We start from the raw sequence: 25,577 nt of genomic DNA on the forward strand, positions 1-25,577 counted from the left end.
GGATTGTGGGAAGTACTTTTTTTAGCTGTGGGAAAAAGGTTATCTCAAAATGCAAATTACAGAGACCTCCCATTTCAGATATGAAAGGGACACTGACCAGAAGGTAATTGAATCCTCCCTCCCTTTGAAGAGTTTACATAATGCGGGGAAGAAAAAGTGAGTATTACATTCCAAAATAATAGATTACATAAGTCCTTATGCTAAAAAAAATGCAGCATTCTTCGACCAAATAACACCAAAGCGGATTTGAGGTCCACATCTGAAAAGGCAAACTTCAGACCTATTTTGAAACGAGACACCACCACCTCACCCTCAGAAGTGGGTACTCACCCGTTATATCTGATTGTCTGCTAGATGGGTCCACAGCGTATTGAGGTCATCTAGGCCAACCCACCACTCAGGACACTCTAAAAAAAACCCGCTTCCTCTTGCACAGCTCAACGTAGCCATACCTCAGATGAAAAAACAAATATTCAGGCCACCAGAGCGTAAAGCCGTATAGGAAATTTTATATGAATAAGAGTGAACACTTACAATAAAATCACAGAGTTTTAGCGGGTTCTAACCGTATGTAGGCCGCTGGGTTGGCTTCCACCGATTTCCCTACTGCATCAACTTCCAATGTCATGTCTAAATCTCTCCACATCATCTGCACATTGACACAAAGGAGAAAATAAACGTCGCAAAGCCAGTCCAGCAGCCCACACGTGGGCTTGAGTGCATTAAAACTGTGTGTGATTTTATTAATTGTTTTATTGTATGTGTGCACTCTTATTCCTATCAAATTTCCCATATGGTTTTACACTATGGTGGCCTGAATGTATTAATCTGAGGTTTATGGATACATGTGAACTGTACAAGAGGAAGCGGTTTCAGCATCCTGGGAGGTGCTGCCGGCCTAGATGACCCAATGCGTTGTGGATCCATCTAGCAGAGGGTCAGATACAAAGGCTGAGTGCCCACTTCAAAAGGTGAGGTGACATTTTATTTGGTGGAGGAATTCAGCACAAGGACTTGTTATCTATATGAGCTACAGAGGCGGGACAAGGTCCTCCAGCACCCAAGGCTGAGACAGCAAAGTGTGCCCCTCCATCCCTCCCACCCATCACACACTGATTGCTTCTAGACTAAAAGGGCCACAGGGCCCACAACCTCCCCAACACCTTAATATCTAGTTATCTGGCTTGCAGTCACTGCTATGTATCCCCTTTTATTTCTTTCTGCTTCATACACAATTAGGAATGACAGCTGAATGGTGCGCCCCCTCCTACACTGCGCCCTGAGGCTGGAGCCTCTCCAGCCTATGCCTCGGCCCAGCCCTGATGAGCTATCATAATATATTATATAATGGACTTAAAGAGCAGTAGCGCTAGGTAGTGTTGTTTTTTCTATTTATAATACTATGGATGAAATATGGTCAAAGCTTTTTCCCTTTTCTCATAGAAAGCCAAGATGGAAAAGTTTTAGGGCAGTACTTATTCCACAATTTTAAAAGTGCAAACTCCTAACTTTTGCAGAACCATATGGCTGCCTGCAAACAAGACACTTTTTAGCAACCTTGAATACAGGCTTGTGGTGCACTGATGTAAATGTGTAGCGATTGGAATGACAAGCATGCGCAGCCAGAGCTGTACTAGAATCTGTGGCGTTCCTCCTCGCACTGCATAGAACACATGGCATGTGTCGTCCTGCACTAGCGATAAGCCTCCATAGCTACCAGCTAGTAATAGCGGAGCCCAGTCCCACCGCTTATCTCCGCGCCTCAGAGCTTAGGTAAAGCCATCATTTCTCAGCTATAGACATGTCCCGGTATGAATGGAGCTGCCGCACCTCGCACCATGTGGGTCCTGCTCCTGTCACACCTGACAGCTCAGGCAGGACGGGCTCCCGCACACATGAATGACATGGCCGGGCTGCCCACCATTGTCATGCTATTTACTCTGTGCGCTCGCAGCGTGCCCGCAGAGCGGGGATTGTGTCCGAAAAGGCGCCTGTCCCCCGGCGCTCGGGCGCTGCCCTCCTATCACTGCTGCTGCCCCGGGGCCAGAGCGCGTGCGCAGGGCGCCAGATTTGGCGGGAGGGGAGTGTCCCAATGTGCTTTTGTTTGAGGGGAATCTCTGTTTACAGTGTGTTTCTTATTAACCTGTTCCCTCCTACAGTCTCCTCCCCGCCCGCAGCAGCCTCCCCCCCCTTCTGCAACTCTGCTGAGACTTTAGAGAGCGCTGTCTCCTGATAGCAGCACACTCACCTTCCTGCACAGCTTGCCCTGACCTTCATGTGAGGATGGCCAGGAGACTCAGCAACAGGTAACTCATCCCAAGGCTTTCTCTGGACTCACACAAGCTGGACTTACTCTCTGCTGCCTTGCCATTGCTCTGCATACAGGTGCACACATCTGCTGGAACATTCCCCACAGGAGGCAATGGGAGCCTACAGATGTCACCCCTGCGGGACAGGACCCTGGCTCTGCTGGCTGCTGATCCAGGATGACCTCCTCCTCATTGCCAGTATAGAGTGTGCAGCATATGGCAGGTGGAGGAGAAGCGCTATGTCATTCATCCTTGTGCTGTGTGTCACTTCAGCAGCCGCTCGCAGGTGTTCTCTGGCATGCCGGGCAGCTTGTAGTGCAAGCAGCAAGTAGTGCACCGGACTGACCCTGCAGCAAGTAGTGCACCTGCAGCAAGTAGTGCACCAGGCTGCTTGAAGTGCATCGGGCTGCACCTGCAGCAAGTAGTGCTGCAGACTGCTTGTAGTGCACCACTAGCAGGTGTCAGTATGGTCACAGACTCAGTCACTGCTGTCCCCGCCAGTAGGGATGACTGCGAGCATATGGTCCCGGTGGCTTCTTTTTCATTAGGGGACTTTCCTTCTTAAAAATAAGCGGTGGTGTGATTATCCTGTGTGTGTGTCGGGCATCAGATCCCGGCCATCAGCTCGGGCTGTCACTTGTCGGCTCAACTATGCGGATGCTAAAACTAGGCAGGACTCCTACTGGAAGCGCTGCCCGGGGAAACCCATTGCTTGTGCGAGGACAATCGCAGCTGCTGCACCAGGTCTTCAGCAGCACATGACTGACTATCGCAACTTTTCTTCTAAAGAATTAATAAATAAATAACAAATACACTTCTGTAGGGTTTGTATAGAATAGATAATCTCCAATTTATGCTCTTTGCATTAGTGAGTGAGGGCTGCTGTAGAGCATCTCTGGGTGAGGCACTTGTCCTGTGCTAGAAGGTCCAAGTTGTAGAATTGGCTGATGCAGAACATACAGGCATCTACAGTCATGTGGCTCTAGTTTTGTCTTTTGCAGCAAGCTTGCACTGTTTTTTTTTTGTTTGTTTTTTTACATTATGTGTGGCTGTTGCACTGCTAGAAAGTTTTATATATCAGTTATCTGCTTACCCCATGGGTGTACTCATACATTGAAAGTAGTTGGTGGACTTCTAAGGAGGAAGATCAAGGTGAAGTGCTTTGAACTTGGTTCTACTGTTTTTATTACTTCAGTTACAACCACTTGTCTTCAATGGTCAGCATGACTCAAAGTTCATTCTGGATGTGAGTTGTGCCTGTGAGTTTGATGCATTTTGTGGTTGTCATTTAGTCTGGTAGAATGCAATGGACAGCTAGGTGGAAGGGGTTATTTACTTGTGTATTAGCTGGGTATCCACAGCTTGGCCTATTTGTAAAAGTGACAAAACAACTGCCCCCACCCATCTCCCCATCTATCTTCCCTCTTCACCTCTTGGGCCATTGCATAACTAAGTTCCTTCAAAACTCATAACTTGCAGCCTACCTTACTCTAACCACACACTCTTATGAAAGTGGTCAAAATAATTAACCCATGCCTAGGATGGCAGCTGGAGAAGTGAGACTTGGAGAAGTGCAGCTGTCTACAGCAGTCTTTAGGCTGCATCTCTCTTTTGTTTTAAATAAAGTCTGCACTATCAAGACAGATGATCTCTCTCATAGCAGTTTCATTTGACATCATCTCTTTCCATAGAGACCCATCTGTTTTAAAACTTCATTTTTTTAACTACATGTTGTACCAGGGTATCTTTGAAACACCTGAAAGGAGTTTCCTGTTTGAAAATATGCCTTCCTATTTAATGAAACTTGTTTAACATCTGATTACAGGTCATTTTATCCACTTTTATGCACTTTTTTTTTGACCGGCACGATAACATTCTGTGAGAACATTTAGCATTCTCACTTGCAAGTGGGGAAGTCCCATAGGCATAAATGAGTCTGACCTAGTAATTCTAAAACAGCCTAAGCTATTTTGGCTAGTGGTCTTAAAAAGATCAGGCCAGATGCAGACAGAAAAAAAATACAATACAAATTATCCAGTATGGTGCCTATTGACTTTAAACTTGATAGCTCTGCAGCACTCTGGTAAAACAACTTTTGCCTTCTTTGACCATGAACTGTGGGTGTGTTTGCAAGTGTGTTTGTTTACAAAACAATGTGATAGCTGTGGCATCTGGCCAAACATTTCAAAAAGACATCTTAAAGATGTATATGATTTTATTTCTGGGTCAGCTTCAGCCTATTTTACGTAAGCATTTCATTTTTGTTGTTACTCAGCTAATACTGGACTGATAAGGTGCCCTCAGTCTCAGTTTTTTTTTCCCCCTTAAAGTGTAGAATTGGCAGTGATGCAGAGCAAGGCTGGCCATACACATGTCAATCACCTTAATGAAATAGAATGATGACATGTTGCTCCCTACAACATGCCCAGTTGATCAGCTATGGAGTAATGGGGCACATACAATGGCTGCATAGTGTTGTACTGATCCAAGCAGGCAAAGCTAGCAGTGTGATTGGTTCTCTCTTCATCTTCTACTGAAATATAATTGAAAGCGAGTGGATAAGGTGGTAAAATAGATCATTGGTATTTAAACAGTGGTTCAAATGGGCAGCAATTGTTCACTTGCCATATTGGGCCATTATGAACCCATGTTGGGTGACATAACTTTAGAAAATCAGCCTCCTTTCACCCTTCTTTTAGCTTGGAGTAAACTGTTATCGAAGTTGCATGCTAGTGCATACCATCAAGCAAAGAAGCAAGGAATGTGGCACATTTTTTTTTTCAACTGGGTTTGTGCATGGTATATATATATATATATATATATATATATATATATATATATATATATATATATATTATATATATATATATCTGTTATGCATGGGCCTGTCAAAACTTTCCAGTGGTACAGGCCCTTGTTTTGTATAGATTTCCTGAAGCCATGGAGAAGGTCATAGTGAGTCAAAGTGATGCTTAAGTTCAAGCAGTAGTGGTCACATTTCATGACCTATTATTCTTATAGATCTACTTGCCAGCAGCCAATTTACCCCCTTAGTTTGCAGCATTGTCATAAGAAATATAGGAAATGATGTACTGGTGTCCTTCGTGCAGATGTATTCTTCTACAGAAAGGTCAAAGCTTCTCCCATCTGAAATTCACAAGAGCACTAAGACAAAACTTTGGGTTGTCTCCAAAGAGTCGCAAATGTTTAAGGATTTCATAAAGCAGATAAAGAATCTCAGGGTTGGCTTGAGTAAATGACACACAATATCAGGTTCTTTTTACTATCCTTTAGACATTCAAGTTTATTTTGACTTTATTAGAGGAAAGGTTGCCAAATGTGCAATTTGCCACTCATCTGACAGCACAAGCAGGTCTGAACATGCAGAGCACTGAGCAGGCTGCCAGGACCTTTCTCTTGTATCTGTGGAGACCAAAAACAGTAGAACCTGTTCAGAGGATCAGCTCAGCAAAGGAACCAGCTACAAAACCTTCTTGTGCAAGATTTTCAGGAAGAACTCTCAATAGTTTTAATATAAATTTGTGGCAGAATCATTTAGAAAACTTGGCTAAAAATTATCTGATGTCATGTCTGTGTGTGTCTACAGCATATACAGCTCGGAAGAGGACGATGATGACATAGAAATGTATGAACATGATTATGATGGCATGCTGTCAAAGGGAAAACGGCACTTAGGAAAAACGCGGTGGACACGTGAAGAGGTAACTTCATACTTTATCATAGGTGATCTCTAAAGTTCCTTTGTTTCCTGTGCAATTCATATCATGGACTATAAGTGCAGTGACTTAATCGCTCATCTCTGCTCTAGGTTTGTTGTAGAGAGGTTGCTTAGAGAGTGAAAGGGAGTGACAGATTTTATGTCAACTGGCAACCAGTCCTCTGAGCTGTTTGTTTACTGATGTAATGTCATCTTTAGTTATACTGAAGTGGAGCAATCATAGCTGTACACTACTTTTAATAAATGCAAGCGTTAGCCAAACCTTTTATTGTTTGCACACTTTAGAGAAAGCAGTGAATACAGTAAAACCAGAACTCCCAAGCAACCAGGAAAAATATACCAGCCTTGCAGGATGCATTCATTTCTTTTACAATACATTAAATACAGTACAGTATACATTTAATTATTGCTAAAACCCAGGCACAGATATTGTTACATATATTTGACAGAATTCTATTTTGAATAAACTATGCATAAAGCTTTTATGAAAAAAAAAGAAAAAACATTGCAGCATGTTTACAAGTTCATAGATCCATAGTGAATAACATCTGCCTGCTCAGTCACCCTGAAGCACTCTCCCTACTTTAACAACAAAGCGGTGTTACATTAACCACTTCACCCCAAGGCGGTTTTTACCCTAACGGACCAGAGCGATTTTCACCTTTCCGTGCTCATCCCTTTCATTTGCCATTAGTTTAATCACAATGAAAGGATCTGTATCTTGTTTTTCTTTTCCCCACAAATTGGGCTTTTTGGGGTTGATATTCGTTTTCAGTAATTACTTTATTTTCTATGCATTTTAAAGGGAAATACAAGGAAATAATGAAAAAATACACTATTTCTCCAATTTCATCCCCTATGGTTTTAATATAAACACTGCTACTGTACATAAAACCCACACATTGTATCTGCCCATTTGTCCTGGTTATCACAAGATTTTAATTATGTCCCTAGTACAAAGTATGGTGACAATATATCGTTTGGAAATAAAGGTGTATTTTTTTGGGGGTGGGTTTTTTTTTCACGTGCAAGCGCGGGAGCGTGCACGCGCACAGCAGCAGCAGCACTGTCTGACTTATAAAAACGTCCTGGAGCCATTAAGAGGCTCTAGCAGGATTTTCTTATAAATCAACATGTCGTTAAGTGGTTAAGCTTGTCTTAATTTGTTTTCAATTACGGTATCTTATACAATAAAACACGAGTGTCCCTGCGTCTGTCCCTGTGTCAGTGCTTTGCGCTACTGTGCATGTCAAGCACTGACAGCCGTTGGGACAGGACGCAGGGCGGGCAGACGTGTGCGTGCGCACTGACTGGCGGCATGAAGAGACCTAGAGCCCGTTTTTAAACGGGCATAGGTCAACTAGTTTTTAACATAAATACAGAATTCTTGGTGTGGCTTAGTAATAATATTAGTCAGGCCTATTTTTAATAGTAACTTTCAAGCATCCAGAAACGACACTTATTCAGCATCAGCCAATCTCTGTCCATGCTGCATAACAGAGTTTACTGTAATTTATTTCACCTTAAAGCTCAAATTCCAGCACACTTATATTTGTAGTTAGTCAAGCAAAGCCCCCCTCCTCTTTCAAAAAAGTAAATACTCTTTCTCATCTATCTCCCAGCTGCCTGCCTCTTCCAGTCAGTCTGAAGTTATGACAGGCTGTCAAATGTATGGAGTCATGGCTTCAGCGTACAGAGCAATCACTGTCATTCCACCCCCTATATGCCCATCTTTTGGAAGGGAGGGTTATCTAGTGTGAGTGAGCAGTCAGGTGTCAGTTACCAAGGATCTAGAAACTGTTGAAGCAGGTTTCCAGTTTTATTTTGCAAACACTACTACAATGTTTTATGCATAGTTCAGTCAAATTAACGTTCTGTCAAATGTATATTACAATATCTGTGCCTGCACTGGGGTTTTAACAATAAATACATTCATCGCTAAATATTGTCAGAGTATCCTTGGAGTGCTAGACCGGATTTGATGAGGAATGTTGTTACTGCTAATTTTTTTATTATTATTTTAATTAATAAAGATGAAAACTTGGCTTTGCAAGCAACAATAACTTCATTTGTAACCTTATTCTGGGGTATAATTTCCAATTTAGCATGGTGAAACACTAGCCATTTCAGACCCATTAAAGTATATTGGCAGTTTGTTCCTTCACAATGTTATGAAAATGTATCCCCCTATAAGAATCTTCACTTGCCAGGTGTTATTTCCCTTCCTTCTGCCTTTACAACTTTTCTCTCTTCTTTAATGCTAATACTTCCTTACCTGTAGATGTCTTGTTATCTTCTTAGATTTGCATTATAGTGACACCGTACTATTACTTACTATTGCTTGTCCTTGCTGTATTCCAGGATGAGAAGCTAAAGAAACTGGTAGAACAGAATGGCACAGAAGATTGGAAGGTTATTGCTAGTTTCCTTCCTGTAAGTCATGCAACTTGTCTGTATGTGTAAAGCAGGCTGCTGTATTCATATAGTTGAAACAGTCCTGATACAGTAGTATGGGATTTTCTACAAAACATGTACCTGTAACAATAAATGTCACCGCCATGGATGTACTGGAAGTCCATGGCAAACAAAACATTTGAAATGTATTTTGATTTTGCTATTCTTTTAGATATTCTCCAGGTAGCAAGCCAGACACATAAAAAAAGTCTCTGTATAAATAATTTAGACAATCAAAATATTATAATAATCTTGGCAAGAACTTTAATTTGCCTAACAGGTCACATGATCCTTCGTTACTGATTCTTGAAGAGGCATGTTCATTTTTGAGGGAGAGTAAAAAATTATGGTGGGGAGGAGGGGGGGTGGTAACTGTTGATTTCTCATGGAGAGGTACATGTATACACAAATGGCTATATATTAAAACATAAAAACAAATTTAATAGTTTGCAAAATGAAATTCTATCAAAAAGGAATACGGTAACTCACTTATATTTTTCCCTTTCAAAGAACCGAACTGATGTTCAGTGCCAGCATCGATGGCAGAAAGTGTTAAACCCTGAACTTATTAAGGGGCCGTGGACCAAAGAAGAGGACCAGCGGGTAAGCCTACTGTTTGGGGGGGGGGGGGGGGGGGGGAGTTATGTTCCCGATGAAGACAGGTGTGTAAATACTTTAATTGTATTGACTTACACCCTGGTCACGTGACAGCAGTTGCTGCATTTATCTCCCTCTGCCAGAGTTCTAGTGGAGGAGTGCAGACTTTTGGGAGAAGAGGTGTGGCCAGACTGCCATGTACCACCTCACACAATCAGGATGTGGTAGGGGTATGGCAAAGACACCACTCAATCCCCTCTGACAGGATTTAATAGAGGGGGTGTTTCTGGCTGCAGACAGGGGCACAGTTTCAACTGGCAGGCTTCAGGGGAAAGTCATAGAGCCAGACAGACTTCTGGAGAAAGCATTGTGACAATAGTGGTCACATGAACATGTTGCAAGTCTTAAAATTAAGGAACATGTAGACTTTTTAAAACTGCTATTGTTATGTTACATGAGTGCTGGAAGGGCAAGGAGGGAGTTCACAAATTAAAATTTAGGCTGGACAGGGTTTTTGAAACGTGATGCCATACACAGCATCCAGTTTTATTTCACAAAGCAGAAAAAGTTAAACGTCCTTCTGTTTCATTGGCATGAGGAATATCTTTCTAGAAGGAACTTCGATGCCATGTTTTATGCTATACGCGTTGTGTTGCACACAGCGGTGGTGAAAAGTAGCATCGCAGATTAGAACTGCGATGCATACAGTGCATTGAAAATACCTGTATGCTTCATTTCTACTTTAAAAGCTCATGTCCAGTAAACTAAGGACATGTTGTACGTTACTCCAACTAAACCCACTGAACCCGATGTGAACATACCATATTCAATATAATTGCTTTACAGTGAAATACCATTATATTGTACGTTGCAACTGACACAGAGTGAAAGGACCCTAAAAGCTTCTTATCCTTCCTCACTATTTCCAAAAAAGACCTTCTTTAAATATAACATAGTAAAACATGTACAGACTATAGATGCCAGAATGCTTTATTTCCCAACCCTTGAACTTACGATAAACTAGAGTGGATTTGTCGATAATTATATTGTTGCTTAAGAAAGTGAAGATGCACTGTAAAGTTAGATTGAAATGCAAAGTGCATTCAAAGAGAGATTTCAGGACATTTCTATAAGAAATAAAAATTTTAATCTGCTATCTACTCTATTTAAAGGTGATAGAACTGGTACAAAAATATGGCCCCAAGCGTTGGTCGGTGATTGCCAAGCACTTGAAAGGGAGAATTGGCAAGCAGTGCAGAGAGAGATGGCACAACCACCTGAATCCTGAAGTGAAGAAGACCTCCTGGACAGAAGAGGAGGACAGGATAATATATGAAGCACACAAACGTCTTGGGAATAGATGGGCAGAAATTGCCAAGCTTCTTCCCGGGAGGTAACCATAAAATAGTATTGTTGGCAGATTATGCAGGGCTTTCTTTTGTTTGTTACTCATATTTCTTTATGAGCATGCACAATTGCTTTCCAAGCCTTTTATTCACTTTTCCAAAAATGTTTTCTGCTGTAAACTTGATCTGCTAGAACCCAATAAAATGTCTTTTTGCGTAAAATATTCACTGAGGTAGTACAGAGAGCTTTCGTTAAAACTATGCTTATTACAATGTCATCTGTTTTCAGAACTGCTTTGGAAGAGGCAAGGTCTGCATTGTCTCCTCAGCTAGAGGCCGCATTTTATCTACTCACACTCAGATTAACTTTATGTAATGAACATGCACTTTGCCTATTTTTCAGTTTCGTCTTTAGTTCACACTTTTTTTTTTTTTTTTTTTTTTTTATGTAAGCATTTATATGAATTGCCTTTTCATGTGCAGGACGGATAATGCTATCAAGAACCACTGGAACTCTACAATGAGACGCAAGGTTGAACAGGAAGGTTATCTGCAGGAATCATCCAAAACCAACCAGCTTTCTGTAGCCACAAGCTTTACAAAAAACAACCACTTACTGGGCTTTACAGCTCACGCCCCTTCTGCACAGCTCACTCCGAATACCCAAGTCCCAATAGACCATTTCTACTACCACTTGCCTGAGCCACAGAATCTAAGCACAGTACGTATAACAACCTACAGACCTATGCGTGCCACACTAATTAAACTCTACATTATTGTTGCTTAGCTTTTCACGACAAGTTTCTTCACAGGCTTGTGAAGGTGTATAATTGTAATTATTTAGTGTTTGTGTGTCAGTGAGTTGCAAATAATTCTGAGTTGATGCAGGATTAAGCAAACTTTGCTGCAAGAATTTGCATACAACATTTGCTTAGTTCTGCATCACCATATAGAGAGCTAATGTCCTTTTAAGATTGCTGTCATACAGATGTGATCTGATCTGCAACTGTAATTAATCTAGATTCACTTGGATGGAGCCTCAAATTGGAAGTGACGAACATCCATTCACCAAAACAGGAGGCTTCCATTCTGGACTTGCAATCCATGGGAAATATGGCAAATGAGTGTTTAAAAACATCCAATGCTATTTGGGGATCACACTTTTATAAAGGTGGTGATCAGGTGTTTGGCATCTAAAGTGGCATAATTTCTGCAAAAATAATGCCAGTCTCCTGGTGATCTATCACCATTGTAGATGGGTCTCTATGAGTTAAATTTGCAAATCGTTTCTACTTGTAATATGCTGATTTCCTGAGGGTGAAGGGAAGCTGTGTTCACTTCAAGCATCCACTAACATGGAGAGAAATTACTGAAGGTGTAACAAACATGCAAAATTCAAGAACTAAAGCCTGGTACACACATGCAATTTTGACTGGCCATTTTTACCACCTCCATGTAGCATGGCGGCCAACAGCACTATAAACAGATTGTAGAGGCAAGCTCTCATACTATGTGTAAGTGGTAAAATTGGCAAATCAAAATTTGATGTGTGTACCAGGCTTAACATAATTGCCCTGACTGCCCTGTGCTCCTCCTTTAGTAAATTGCCCCAGTCCTCTATTTATCGAAGCACTAAATACAAAAGTAAACTAAGAAATGCAAAATGCCATTACATAATTGTATGTTTGCTTTGAGTCCCTTTCTTTTGGTTCTCCCAAATGATCATAGTTTTCTAGGTTATTACAAAATATTTGAGTTTTATTACAAAGTAGGCTAGGTTTACAGTAGGAACTGATATGTTCCCTGTAAAAACAGGAACACAATGGAAAAGTTGTGTGTTATGTGGTGACACACTGTATGTACTGCATGAGGGTTCCGGACGTCTGTTTTACTGCATTGCACTGGATGCATTCTGAACGTCCCATAGACTACCTATTAATGCGACTTTCTTCCTTAAAATGCCTGAATGTGAACTTAGCCCTGCTTTTATACAGTTCTATTGTTCGCTGGACCACAGCTGTTAAGCTTCCTTTTGATTTGCAGTCTGAAAGGATATAAGAAGCATATATGTGTTCTAAGTAATGAAATGAGAAGTTAAATGCGAAGGATGCAAATCCTGTTTAGGGTATTTTGTGATGGTGGCAGAAGTGCTTCATCAAAATCAGAAAAGCTCTTTCATGAGGCTCAGGACACATTCCACCTCATTTGAATATGTGGAGAAGTGATGCAAACATTCATGCAAACCTTTTATTCCTGAAATAGGGAGAGGTTTTCACTTACTTAGGAGTCCAGCCATAACTATTGTATAGTAACAATGGGTGCTGTTTACAGTTTATCTGTAGGCTTATATGTGTAGCAGGAGAGAAAAGCAGGATTCAGCTTAAGCATGCAAATGACAGAGGTGTAACCAGCAATGTATACATAACCTACTACCCTACAGGAGATGATTTGTAAATTGTAGGAGACTGCAGCTTTATTTTCTCAAATAATAACAATGGATGTTTGTTTTCTTACAGGCACCTTACCCTGTAGCACTTCATGTAAATATTGTCAATGTCCCTCAACCAGCCACTGCTGTTGTCCAGGTACTTTTACTGCAATCTATTTATTTTGAATCGTACTTATTAGCTAGCCATCTTTCTCATTTGGTAGATTTCTATTTTTAAGCAATCTGTGCCAATATAATCACAAATTAGGCCGTTAAAATCACACTATTCTTACAAACTGACAGTCATGATATGTACTGTATATCTTCCAAAAGCACATGAGTGCTCCAGACAAATAGTTCATTTCTGCACTCTATCAACCCACAGTCAGCTATAGGCGGTATAGTCACCTTTTTATTCTGACCTCTCCTATGAAGAGAAGGTCAGGCAGGTTTTTATATGGTACTTGATTATGTCCAAATGTGTTCAGTGTTCCAAGGTTGGGATTGCCATTTACAATACTAAAGTAGAGGTGTGTGTGTGTGGTGGGAATAGGAAGGGCTCTATTTTGAACGTGCAGTTATTCTTTTAAGACTGAAGTTCTGCTTTAATCTCTGTGATCTTTCTTTTTTACATGTCAAAGAGACTCCATACATTGCTTATTTGTGGTCAGTGTGAAAACATACACGGTGGAAGGAAAAGCTAGGGAAAGGGGAAGTAATGACTAAGCAAGATTAGTGGAGTCACTGCTAGCGTGAGCTATTGTTATCACATATTTTAGATTTGGAGATAATCATTTTATGATGGGGAATTATTGGAACACAGACTTTTTTTTTTAGGCATTTTGAGTACAGTCTAGAATTTTATTGTTCTCTTGATTTGTTGATTGACTTTTATTTTTATCTTCAGAGACACTATAATGATGAAGATCCAGAAAAAGAGAAGAGGATAAAAGAATTAGAGCTTCTACTTATGTCAACAGAAAATGAGCTAAAGGGGCATCGCGCAATACCAGTAAGCTACAGAGCCATGCTGGCTCCTAATTGCATGTGTATTCTGCCCTGCATCAGTAGTTTGTATTGTCATTTGCTCTTTTCCATGTGATGATGTAGACCTCAACATGTGGTCATCATGTCTACAATATCAAAAGTTGTCAAAGGATCAACAACCTTAGCTGCAGTCTAACCCCTAGATGCGTCGTACAACAGTGCTTCATTAAACCTTAATATTTTTATAGGCTTTGCTTTTTTATAATTAAACTGTAAACAAATGCATGTGAACATCACGAAGATAAGAATCCTATTTTTAAAGGTGACTAAACATCTCCTTGTTATGTATTCACGAGATCTGAAGCCTACTTTAAACAATAATACCCCACAATCGTGAATGCTTAACCCAATAAAGAGATTTGTCTCTAAACATACTTATTGCTTTTTGCACATAAGGGCATCTTGCCTTTTGAGGGCATATCTGCAATAAGAACTTGTAATTTCATGATGACACAACACATAGCAGCATATTTCTGTCTGGCATTGATGAAAGGAAACATCTTGACAACTGTTTCAGAAGTGCAAGTGCTTTAGGTGATGCAAGAGATTTTATCTGGGCCATAGCTGTGTGTCAGACTACTTTCATTGTAAGTTCCTTCTTTTTTTCTTTCTTCTGTAAAATACAGAATCAAGCAGAAGACTATCCCGTATGGCAGAGCACAACCATTGCTGACAACTCTAGGCCCCATGGGGACAGTGCTTCTGCTTCCTATCTTGGGGACCCCCATAACTGTACGCCTTCTCCACCAATGGACCATGGGTGCCTGCCTGAAGAAAGTGCTTCCCCAGCCCGCTGCTTCGGTGTAAATTTGCTTATTCAGATGAAAAATATGCCAGAGTACTCAGAAGCGATGCAGTATATAGATTCCGTAAGTATAATTTATGTCTTAAGTGAAACTTTAAAAAAAAAAACTATGTTCTAAGCTAGAGTAAAGTCTATAGAAGATTATGTTCATTTGTTACTGTTTTAGATGGTTTACATTTCAGCCTGTTTAGTTAAGCCGGAGTTGTATTGTTTTTGTATTACCTAAGCTGTGGTAGAACCATTTAGCAACTGATTTGCATTCTTGTTTTTAGAATATAAGGACATTGTATATGACCGTGCATATGCTTATTTTGTTAACAACATGCTTGCTTTTCTTTTCCAAGCTTAAAACTTGCATGTTTTACGTTGGTTAATACTTTGGTACTTATTACAGACTTACTGTAACTCCATTCTATGAAGCATTACTAAATATTCAGCTTTATGAATGAAATGGATGTTGGAGAGCAGAAATGACAAGTCTTACTACTCAAGACCGCGAACAAAGATACATATTATGTACCCATTAGCAAAAACATGTGGCCATTGCTACAGGTCATCTGTTCTCAACCATTGCTTGTCCTACAATATTTTATAGCCTCTACTCCCTAACTGCCGCTTTAACATTTTCAGAGCGTAGCTCGTGCTTCTAGCTTCTAGGTCACTAAAATTCTAGTTTAGTTGTATACATGCATTTTTATTTACTGGTACATAACGCATGCAGGTTTTCTGCATTATTTTTTTCTTTATTTACTGCTTATGTTTTTTTGTGGAACCACATATGGTGGCACCTTGCATTATGTTAAAGTTGCGTGCCTCCTGCGTTGTTTCAGGATTCTTCTTCATGGAGTGAAGTCAGCAGTTATGAATCCAATGAGAAGGCAGACTGCTCACCCTGCAGTTCTCCCTCATGCCAAGACTCTGAGCCTCCGGAGGAGGCGGGCAGCCTGTGCAGCCCAGAGGTTATACACATTGCAGACAAATGTATGCTGTATATGGGTACATCCACTTCACCCCGTTCCCTAGATTCCTCAAAGTGCACCTTGTCGTCGCAGATCGTCCTGTGCAAAAAGAGAGGGCGCCTCAGTTGCCTGGCCAGTGGAGAGTGTGGTCTCTCCCCTATCAAAAGCCTGCCCTTCTCTCCATCTCAGGTAGATGAAGACTTCTGTAAAGCTCTCACTAATTCTTATAAGTCACAAAAGAATTAACAATATAGAAACTAAATGTTTGGAAACAATGACTAATTCCTCTCACACCCATCGATTTCACATTGTGATTCAATCACTCTTGAATATGGAAGTCTGAAATTAGTTTGCCGGTAACTAACTGGTGTTTTTGTTTTGCAATCTGGGGGAGGTTTAAATTGCTGGTGCTTTCACTCCGTTAGCTTTTGCACCTTATAACTTTGGTAATGGATTTCTATAACACTCTCTGCAACTGTTTTTCTTTTTTTCCACACTGCAATACTGCAATAACCAGTGCTATGATAAATGTGATGTCCCATTATTTCTGTGAGGAAAATAACCATTTACACATTTAACTTCCTTTTGCAGTTCTTGAACCCAGGCTCAGCACATGAGGGTTTGGGCATGGAGCAGCCACTTAGTTCCACGCCACTGTGTGCCTCTCACAAGGCTACAATCAATACGCCGCTCCACCGGGACCACACGCCACGACTTCATAAAGAAAATCACATGTAAGTGTTCCTACACTTTTATATGATCTCCTTATTCCTTCTGTCCATGTTGACTACAAGGAAAGCAACGGGGAACTTAAAGGGACCAGCATTTCTACAAACTTTTTCCTTTGAGATTTGGTGGGTAGAGTTGTCTGGTGGTATATACATGGGGGTATAAGGGTTAGCACTCTCACATTGCAACAATTGTCTCAGGTTCAGTTCCTGGCCTGGACACTGTCTGCAAGGAGAATGTATGTTCTTCCCGTTCTTGCACTCTACTTCCCAAAAATATGCTGATAAGTTAATGGGATACCCTCCAAACTGGCTTTAAATTATGGTAGGAATATTAAACTATGACTATTATGGATTCGATTGTGTGCTTCTATGAGGGACAGTTGGTGATGCGACTTTATTCTGTAAAGCAGTACTTTACTGTATCTAATAATTATAAAAACTACAATAAAAATCCACTACACTGTAATGCATTGCACATTGCCAAAAGTGGTTTTAGATTTAGTATATCTTTTTCTCCTGGGATGTATGCTCTGGGTTCAAGCCTATTCTGAAAACCTTTAAGTGAAACCTAAGTTGAGAGGGGAATAAAATACATTGCTAAATCCCTTGTATAAACATTAGTTGTTTGTCTGTCATGGTGATTCTTTGCCTTCAATACTTAAAAAAAATGACAGACCCAGAATAGGTATGCAGATCAGATGAGATCAACGGGTATCATACTTGTTCCAGGAGTGTGACTGAGGCACTACTAAAGCCAAAAGATCAGAATTAGAGACTGGCATTGATTAAAAGGAAATGAAAATGGCAGCCTCCATATTCCACTCAGTACATTTTTGTTTTATGTAGACTGTTTACTCTTGGGTTTGTGCGGCCATTCAGGAATGACATACTTTTATTTTCCGATAATTATAGGCTTAGAACACCGGCCATAAAACGATCAATTATGGACAGCACTCCAAGAACGCCTACTCCTTTTAAAAATGCATTAGCAGCTCAGGAATTCAAATACGGGCCACTGAAACTTTCGGTAAGAGGAATGACAGTGCTGATTTCAACAGATACAGTAAGTAGGCGGAATGTGCCTCATCACTCAACATTCTTTGACATTCTTTCAGCATCACACCCCCTCACACCTTGCAGAGGACCTTCAGGAAGTCATTAAACAGGAGACTGACGAGTCTGGCATTGTACCTGACTTCCACGAGACAGAGGAACCACTATTAAAGAAAATTAAACAAGAGGTAAGTGAGCCAATCTTCGCACAAGTTTTCCAAGATTATATATCTTTTATAATTTGTTCCTAGAAGGCTGTAAAACATTCTCGTGACTTTCTAACGTTTTCCTTGTGTTTAAACTGGGAGGAAAATGCATTTCTTCCATAAAATAGAATCCTCACAACTGCAAGGTAGTATGTTGTATAGGTTGTTACAGGGATATAAAATCAGACAGCAATATACACAGATCTAACGCTAAGACCACTTTCACCGATCTAACACTAAGACCATGTCAGTTGCTCATATCTCACAGAGTAAAATGCACTATAAATGTCTTTTTTTTCCCATGTAGCTGTTACTCATAGTTGGTAGTAAAAATCTGACAACTTTGACAGGTTTGGGAATTTCCCCCATGGATCCCACAAAATCTGTGTGTCATTCCATTGAATACTTTTGTAGATAATAACTATCTGTCCATCACAGTTTGGCCCAAGTCCAATTCTTATGCTTGCTCATTTTTCCTGCTTCTAACACATTACCATCAAGAACAGGTTGCTTATTTGCTACTTAATCTATCCAAACCCTTCATTGGTGACGTAATGATAAAATGAACTGGTTTCAGTGTTGAGGATGATTAGTGTAGCCTTGCATTTTTTTATTTTTTTTTAAGGGTGGCTTCCCTCAAGCTGTAAGCCTGCAACCTATTCCCACTATCATCAGGGTATTGATGGAAATCCCCGTTAGCAAGTTAATCCTATAAAAACATGCAAGGATTTTTTTTCTCGGGCACAGCAATTTTTTTAGTTTCAGCCCCAGTATAAAGTGCTGTGAACAGCATATAAATTGTCATTAAAATCCATTGGTATACTTTTCAGGTGGATTCACCGACTCATAAGACTGGCAGCTTCTACTGGGAACACGACAACTTAATGGCTCAGCTGTTTACACAACATAATGTTCTGGAAGATACTCCAGTAAGTCACTTCATGTTTACCAATAAAGATTTCTCTTTACATTGTGTGGAATTATGTAAATATTAACAGGACTCACAACCCAGTTGGAGTTCCTCTTAAGTGTTAACTGCTTCAGAATACTGCATTATTTTTGAACATTGAATGGTTAGAGGCCAAAGTGTATAGCATTTGATTAATATGATTAAAACTGCTGTCCTGGTAAAGTACACCTAATCTGAGAGGGATATGTATTTCCTTTTGAACAATACCAGTGGCCTGTTAGTCCTCCTGATCTTTAATGCATCAGTAGTGTCTGAATCACACGCCTGAAACAAGCATGTAGCTAATCAGACTCAGTCAAACGCCTGATCTGCATGCTTGTTTAGGGCCTAGGGCAAAAAGTAGTAGAGGTAGAGGATCATCAGGACAGCCAGGCAATCTGCATTGTTTAAAGGAAATAATTGTCCGCCTCTATATCTTTCTCTGTTCACGTGTGCTTTAACCTCTCTGCCATTCATTACCCCAGGATTTCTGTACAAAAAGTGATCCAATTAATTTTCATAACTTTTTTCCTGTAACTTGCCAAAATGTGTCAAACAAGGGTCTAGTATACAGTGCAGGAGAGTATTAACATGTATGCAAATCAGTACTGTTTACAGCATGTTTTGTATTGACGTGCATAATTGTTAATACCGCTAGGAAGGATAAACCTCACCCCCTCCAGAAAAAAAAAAAACAGTTGACTGAGCATATACACTTAAGTTATTCCTAATAAAAATCATGTATGTGTGATTCCCGTGGCACATTATTTGCAGCTTGTGGTCACATGACCACTACAAGGATACCATCTCTGTTTAGCATTAAGTCACACTTTGGAAAGCCTGACTTTATGTAGTCAACAAAAGGTAAACATACCAAAGCTGTTATTCCCTAATAAATGTGTCTCTGCTCCAGTTTACATGTCCACTAGCCTAAGTTATAGTCTGGATCCAAATATGCTATTAGAAGATGAGCTCCCGGCTAAACTTTTTGGGGAACACGGTCTTGATTTTACAAAAAGCTTTCAGGGTTAAATGCTGTCTTTGCTCCTTTGTTGGTATGACAGATATTCCCTGGGCTTAGAAACAGAAGGCTTATGGTGGCCACTAAGGATCCATTTTTTTTTTAATGTCCAATATTTCCAAATCTATGTACAATGGTAAACTAAGTGAATGTATTGAATGGATTCTTACGGCAGTCTCTTCCATTACATAGAAATGGTAAGATTAGACAAAAAAGATTGGATCATAATTGGGCACCTTTTAAAATGGACCTATAAGTCCAAAGTGAAGCGTAGGCTGTCACTGTTGCACCTTTTTAGATGCCCACTTTCACCTCCCGACCATGGACTTTAAAGGCTGGGATTTGGCTATGACCTGTCTTTTGGGGGTTTTGTTAATGTTTAGAGACATGGGCCCTTATTCAATTTACTTTTTCTTGTAGGAGATCATTTTTTTTATCGTCTATTTAAAATTACGTTTCAGAACTTTGCAATTAAAGTACCAAAAATAGGTGAAAAAGTACTGTCAATAATTTTTTTTCCTTGCTGGTGGCTTTAAAAGCATATGTGAAAATATCACCTAGGAGAAGACATAGGAGACAAAGTGAATTGAATAGGGGCCAAGTTCTCTCTTTCCATGGCCATGTGAGAGTTTTTCTGTTATATTCAACCTACAGAAATGCATAAACTTGTAATAGTGTGGCAGGTGGTGAGAGATTGGAACTGTATCTCACTGCTGGAGGTTCACTGGGAAATGAAAGCAAATTATGTGATTTAGCTTCTACCAGATAACCACTTCTAAGTAGACTTGGGCATTGTATTCAATGCAGATTATATTGTAACTATACCAGGATTTCTTTATATCATCATTTTTTGTATCAATTTTGTTTTAGAATCTTCTTACCAGCTCGTTGCTGATGAAACCCATGTCAGAAAAAGATGATAACAGACTGAAATCTTTGACTGCTCAAAGACACAGATCACTTCCAAGCCCATTACAGGTAATTAGTTACAATAACAAACGGCTCAGACAGGGAGTCATCCATTCATATTTTTCCCTGTTTGGATGCATTATTGATCAGGGATTGGTAAATTTTTGCTAAGGGAAGGCATTAACAATCCTATGAAGTTTGAACATAGTAACTGAAGAAACAAAGTGCCAATTATGAAAGTATCTCAGTACTGTGAAATGTATTGGGCGCACTGAAGCTCATTTACAAAGGGAGATTTCCAATAATATCCTTTAGAGACAATTCAACTACTGTTTAGCTCAGAGTTCCCCCAACCCTGTCCTCGAGGCCCACTAACAGTACATTTTGCAGGAAACTACAAACATTCACAGGTGAGGTAATCCTCAGCAGAGCTGATCACCACTGTGTAATTTCACAAAACATGCACTTCTGGTGGTAGTTGAGGACACGGCTGGGGCACACTGGTTTAGCTGGTTATCAGTTTACAGCCATCCTGTAGTTTGATCACATGACTAATCGGCTGGGGCTATCACAATGGAAATTGACATTTTAATCTATTATTGGGTGTTTAGAATAAAATGTTTTTTAGTTGTATCCAACTTTTGAATAATGTAGATATGTTTGCATATTATCATTGTGATTGAAATGTAAGGCCCGGTTCACACTTGCGGTTCTCTGCCAAACGGACCGGATGACCTGACCGGATCGGAACCGTACGGTTCTGATCCGATCCGGATCCGGTCAGTTTGCATCAGGTGTTCATCAGGATGCGATCCGGAGCCGTTTGGCAAAAGATAGTAGAAAAGGAATAAAAATGTTGGGGTCTGGGAGGTCAGCAGAAGGTGGACCTGTGGAATCAGGCCCTCCGCTGTTTAGCACTCACCTCCACCTCCGACATACTGCCAACATCTCCAGCACGTTTAAAATCACTGCTGCTCCACTCCAAAATGCTTGCCCATGTGTCCCCATCCAAAATCGCCGCTTCAATACGCATAGGAAGTGGGGTAGAACATCCGGATTTTTAGCCAGTGTGTTGTGCGCTCTCCGGTTCTCATAGCTTTGTATTGGCCGGATGGTGCAGTCCGGCTCCGCCCCGGATACGGCTGCCGGAGGAGCCAGACCAAAAAATAGTGCATGTTGGAACGGACGCCGGAGTCCGGTCCGGCTCCGGTCCGGCAGAACGGACGCATGTGAACGGACGCATAGGCTTTCATTGCTATGCCGTGCGTCCGTTCCGTCCGTTCTGCAAGCGGTCCGGCTCCGGCACGGCGATTCCGGACGGCCACCGCTAATGTGAACCGGGCCTAAGTATTGAGAAGTGGGATGAGTAATTTAGGAAGGATTTATGTCTGGAAGCATTTAGTACTCTGTTTAAAAGGAACCTGAAGCGAGAAGTATATGGAGGCCGCCATATTTATTTCCCTTTAAAGAATACTAGTTTTCTGGTAGCCCTGCTGATCTATTTGGCTGCAGTTGTGTCTGAATCACACCAGAATTGACCATACAGTGAATATTGTCAGACTTGACAAGTGTCAGACCTGATCTGCTGCATGCTTGTTCAGTGTCTACGGCTAAAAGTATTAGAGGCAGATGATCAACAGGATAGCCAGGCAACTGGTATTGCTAAGAAGGAAATATGGCAGCCTCCTTATCATTCTCACTTCAGGTGTCCTTCAATGCTGTATGATAGATATACATTATGCAGTCTAATTGTCCTGTTCACACATCAGATAAAGGTTGTTCCACATCTTAGAGAAATATTGTGTTGTACAGCAATTGGTTAAAAAATTGTAACACAATGTCTTAAAATGTGAACGATAACCAACCAATATTGTGTGTTTAGGCTGATCCCTCCAGTGGATTAATTATTACTGCGCAGATATTGTGTAGTCTGATGTATACTAATGCTGTTCAAACCATATTTAGTCATACTAGTTCCAGAGCACATGCAATCAAAATGTTAGTTTAGTCATATTTTTCCTTCAGTTAAACTCCATAGACATTTATCTTTCTTTCAGCTTTACTCGGTAAATAGTAACATCCTAGAAAACTAGTAGAAAACGTTCCGGTCACAGATGTATTTGCTTTATTCTAAAACACCATTGCATGACGTCAGTAAAAGTGAAGTATTTGACTTTACAAAAAGACACAATAGTTTTCCCGGGAGCAGTCTACTGTGTGTTTTATCCATGTGGGGAAAGAGAAAGTGAAAAGCAGTTTACCTTACTTTTACTCCAGATCTGATTAGGAAGAAAATCTCTGATTTTCTCACACTTTACGTGGAGTGGGTGTTTGCTTAATATTTCAGAAATGAATATTAATAAATCATTTTCTGCAGCGGGGAGGCTAGGCGAGGTTATTGGGAACAGGATGTAGGAAGGTTCTCAGACCTTTTATCAAGGAGTATAGGTGATATGACAAACAATGATATATAGATGTGGGAAGCTGAGAGGATAGTGAGGTCTAAAGTACTGTAAATGTAGACAAGCTGGACATTAAGTAGTTAGAGAATTATTTAATTATTTGGTATACTGTATATCTTACACCCTTTTCTGATATCTTTACCACACCCTGAAAACCACTGTTGATTAGAGAAGAAATCTGGACAAACTATTTTGCCTAGTCACTGAAACTGTCTTTCCTACCCAACTAATTTAATGAATGTAACAAATGAGCCAAGACTTAATATAGAGCTCCTTAGCAGACTACGGTATTTCTCTGTGGCTCCGAACCTCGCCTGAGTGGTCTGCAGATCATGCTTTATTCCTGGGCTATGGGAGGTTGCAGTTCCTCAGGGGTGTAATGTGAGCCTGAAAGCCCCCCCCCCCCCAGCAAAATACAGCCAGCAGGGCCCTCTCTGTTTAGTCTGTTTAGCATGACACCCCCCCCCCCCCCCCCCCGCCCCCCAAAGATTGCAGTGTGTACAGGAATGGAGGCACTAGGGGCCCAGTCCTGTGCAATGTGAAAAGCAGTGACTGCATCATACATTCATGTCCTTACTGCTGTCTTTACTGTGCAGCCAATCTCCGTGTGGCTTCTGATGCATGTCACATGATGAGAGCTGCAAGGAACTAGGCTGCTACAGTTAAGAGAGAACGGACTTGACACTCTGTCGGAATAAGGTAATGTATGATGCAACCGCTGCTCTGCACCCTCACAGGACCCCCAATAGTGATAGTAAGAACTATTGTTATGCCCCTGCGTGATAGTACTGAAAGTTTCAAGGAGCGTGTTTGTGATGCTCAATTTCAGATGTTTGTATTGTTCCTCTATAATAAATTCTGTTTTGATAAGTGTAGCTGTGGGAGACTAAATGGAGTCCTGCATTAAAGGGTGTGTACTTGTAAAATAAATATAGTAAATGTAGTTGTTTCCTAATCAAGTAATTGTAAGGCATTGAGCTAGATTTATGGCAGACAGCACTCGGCTCAGGCGGCCATTAACCCTTTAGCAGCCAAAAAAGACTTTTTTCCTGCCGCTGGGGAAGTGTGCCTTCCCCAGCCTGGCAGGTTCGGCAGGGTAGGGGTGGCAACAGGGAGAGCTGATACATACCTAGCTGGATCGTCTTCTTTTTCCTCCCCCACCGCGTCGATGAACTCCCAGCAGCTATTCTTGGTTCCAATCACATGATATTACATGTGATCGGGATCCTGGAGACCATGTCAGCTGTACAGCGCCACCCAGTGATGGAAATGTCTCTTCCATCAGCCCTCTTCTACCACGGGGTGACACTGTAACGCTGAGACAAGAGCTGCGGAGAGTTCAGAGCCACAGGTGGAGGAAGAGAAGAAGCCATCCAGAGCAGGTAAATATAACACCTCGCGTTTGGCTGCACTAGGCAGAGGCCTCACACATTTTTGTTTCAGCTCAAACTGATTGATGAGACTTAATCAGGAAAGGCGTGGTTCATCAGGTAGAACACATTTCTTTATATCTCAGTCCATCCTTAACACTGGCATGGATTTGGTCCTCGAGGGCTGAGTTTGACACCTGTGCTCTAGCGTGTGTATAGGTGTCCCCTGTGATTGCCTAAACATCTGGCATGCAGAATCTTTAAGGAAAACAGTACTTGATGAACCCCCCTCCCCAGCATACTGTTCTCCTCGTTTTGCTCACCAGAAGCCACTTTGTCATGGGCTATGTGTAGTCCCTCATACTCTCTCCATAGCAAAATCATTATTTTATCAATGTGGAGCAGATTTAATATATTTATATACTTTTACCTTTAAGTTTGCTAGTTTTAAGCCAGGGCTGTGGAGTTGGTACAAAAATCCACCGACTCAGACTCCGACTCCTCAGTTTAGGATTCCTCTGACTCCAACTCCTCGACTCCGACTCCTCTAATTTGCATATTACAATCTTGTTGATTGAAAGTATGTAACATGAAATTTGTCTCTTAACTGCCAATGCTTAGGAATTTTAAAAGACAACTGAAGTGAGAAGGATATGGAGACTGCCATATTTATTCCCTTTAGTCATAGACTAAAACTAGTCCTTGGTAAGAGTACTTGTAAAAGGTACAGGCCGGAACAAAGAACATCTATCAGGCCCTAGGCAATGTAACTGGGTACATGTAAGAGTGATGTGCAGGTGCTCTGCAGGGGAATAAGGAGATTCTTCCTCTATTACACATTCTTCATGCACAATTTGAACCAGGTTTATGGGTGATAGACAACACCTCTGTGTTCAATGTGCACAACATTCTCAGTGGATTCCCTGCAGCTCTGTGGAGTGTGCATATGTAGAGTATAGTACTACTGTGTAACAAAGTAAACCTGAGACAGATGAAATTAAAGTTTTATACATACCTGGGGCTTCCTCCAGCCCCCTTCAGGCTAATCAGTCCCTCGCTGACCTCCTCCGCCACCTGGATCTTCTGCTATGAGTCCAGGTACTTGAGCCAGTCTGGCGTAGTGCGCATGCACACACACTCCGCCGCTGGGAGCGTACTACACCTGCGCAGCATTGTTGCGCAGGTGCAGAAC

At 41.0% G+C, this 25,577-nt stretch overlaps 1 protein-coding gene across 2 annotated transcripts in view; it reads left to right on the plus strand.

Annotated features, from left to right (window-relative positions):
• The first annotated feature begins 2,107 nt into the window (after positions 1-2,107).
• MYB (MYB proto-oncogene, transcription factor) overlaps positions 2,108-25,577 on the plus strand; it is a 28,572-nt gene continuing 5,102 nt past the window's right edge. The window contains exons 1-15 of one of the 2 annotated variants that reach the window (XM_068279489.1): positions 2,108-2,306; positions 5,917-6,031; positions 8,410-8,481; positions 9,013-9,105; positions 10,272-10,492; positions 10,929-11,166; positions 12,962-13,030; positions 13,781-13,885; positions 14,547-14,789; positions 15,556-15,873; positions 16,276-16,418; positions 17,328-17,442; positions 17,531-17,656; positions 18,505-18,603; positions 20,515-20,622. In XM_068279489.1, the coding sequence (XP_068135590.1) occupies positions 2,284-2,306; positions 5,917-6,031; positions 8,410-8,481; positions 9,013-9,105; positions 10,272-10,492; positions 10,929-11,166; positions 12,962-13,030; positions 13,781-13,885; positions 14,547-14,789; positions 15,556-15,873; positions 16,276-16,418; positions 17,328-17,442; positions 17,531-17,656; positions 18,505-18,603; positions 20,515-20,622 (2,088 nt within the window). In that variant the 5' untranslated portion in view covers positions 2,108-2,283. The remainder of the gene's footprint in view (positions 2,307-5,916; positions 6,032-8,409; positions 8,482-9,012; positions 9,106-10,271; positions 10,493-10,928; positions 11,167-12,961; positions 13,031-13,780; positions 13,886-14,546; positions 14,790-15,555; positions 15,874-16,275; positions 16,419-17,327; positions 17,443-17,530; positions 17,657-18,504; positions 18,604-20,514; positions 20,623-25,577) is intronic. The other variant, XM_068279490.1, reaches the window with a different exon arrangement.

This window comes from Hyperolius riggenbachi, chromosome 4 (genome assembly GCF_040937935.1).
Source record: "Hyperolius riggenbachi isolate aHypRig1 chromosome 4, aHypRig1.pri, whole genome shotgun sequence".
In the NCBI taxonomy this organism is placed as follows: Eukaryota; Metazoa; Chordata; class Amphibia; order Anura; family Hyperoliidae; genus Hyperolius; species Hyperolius riggenbachi.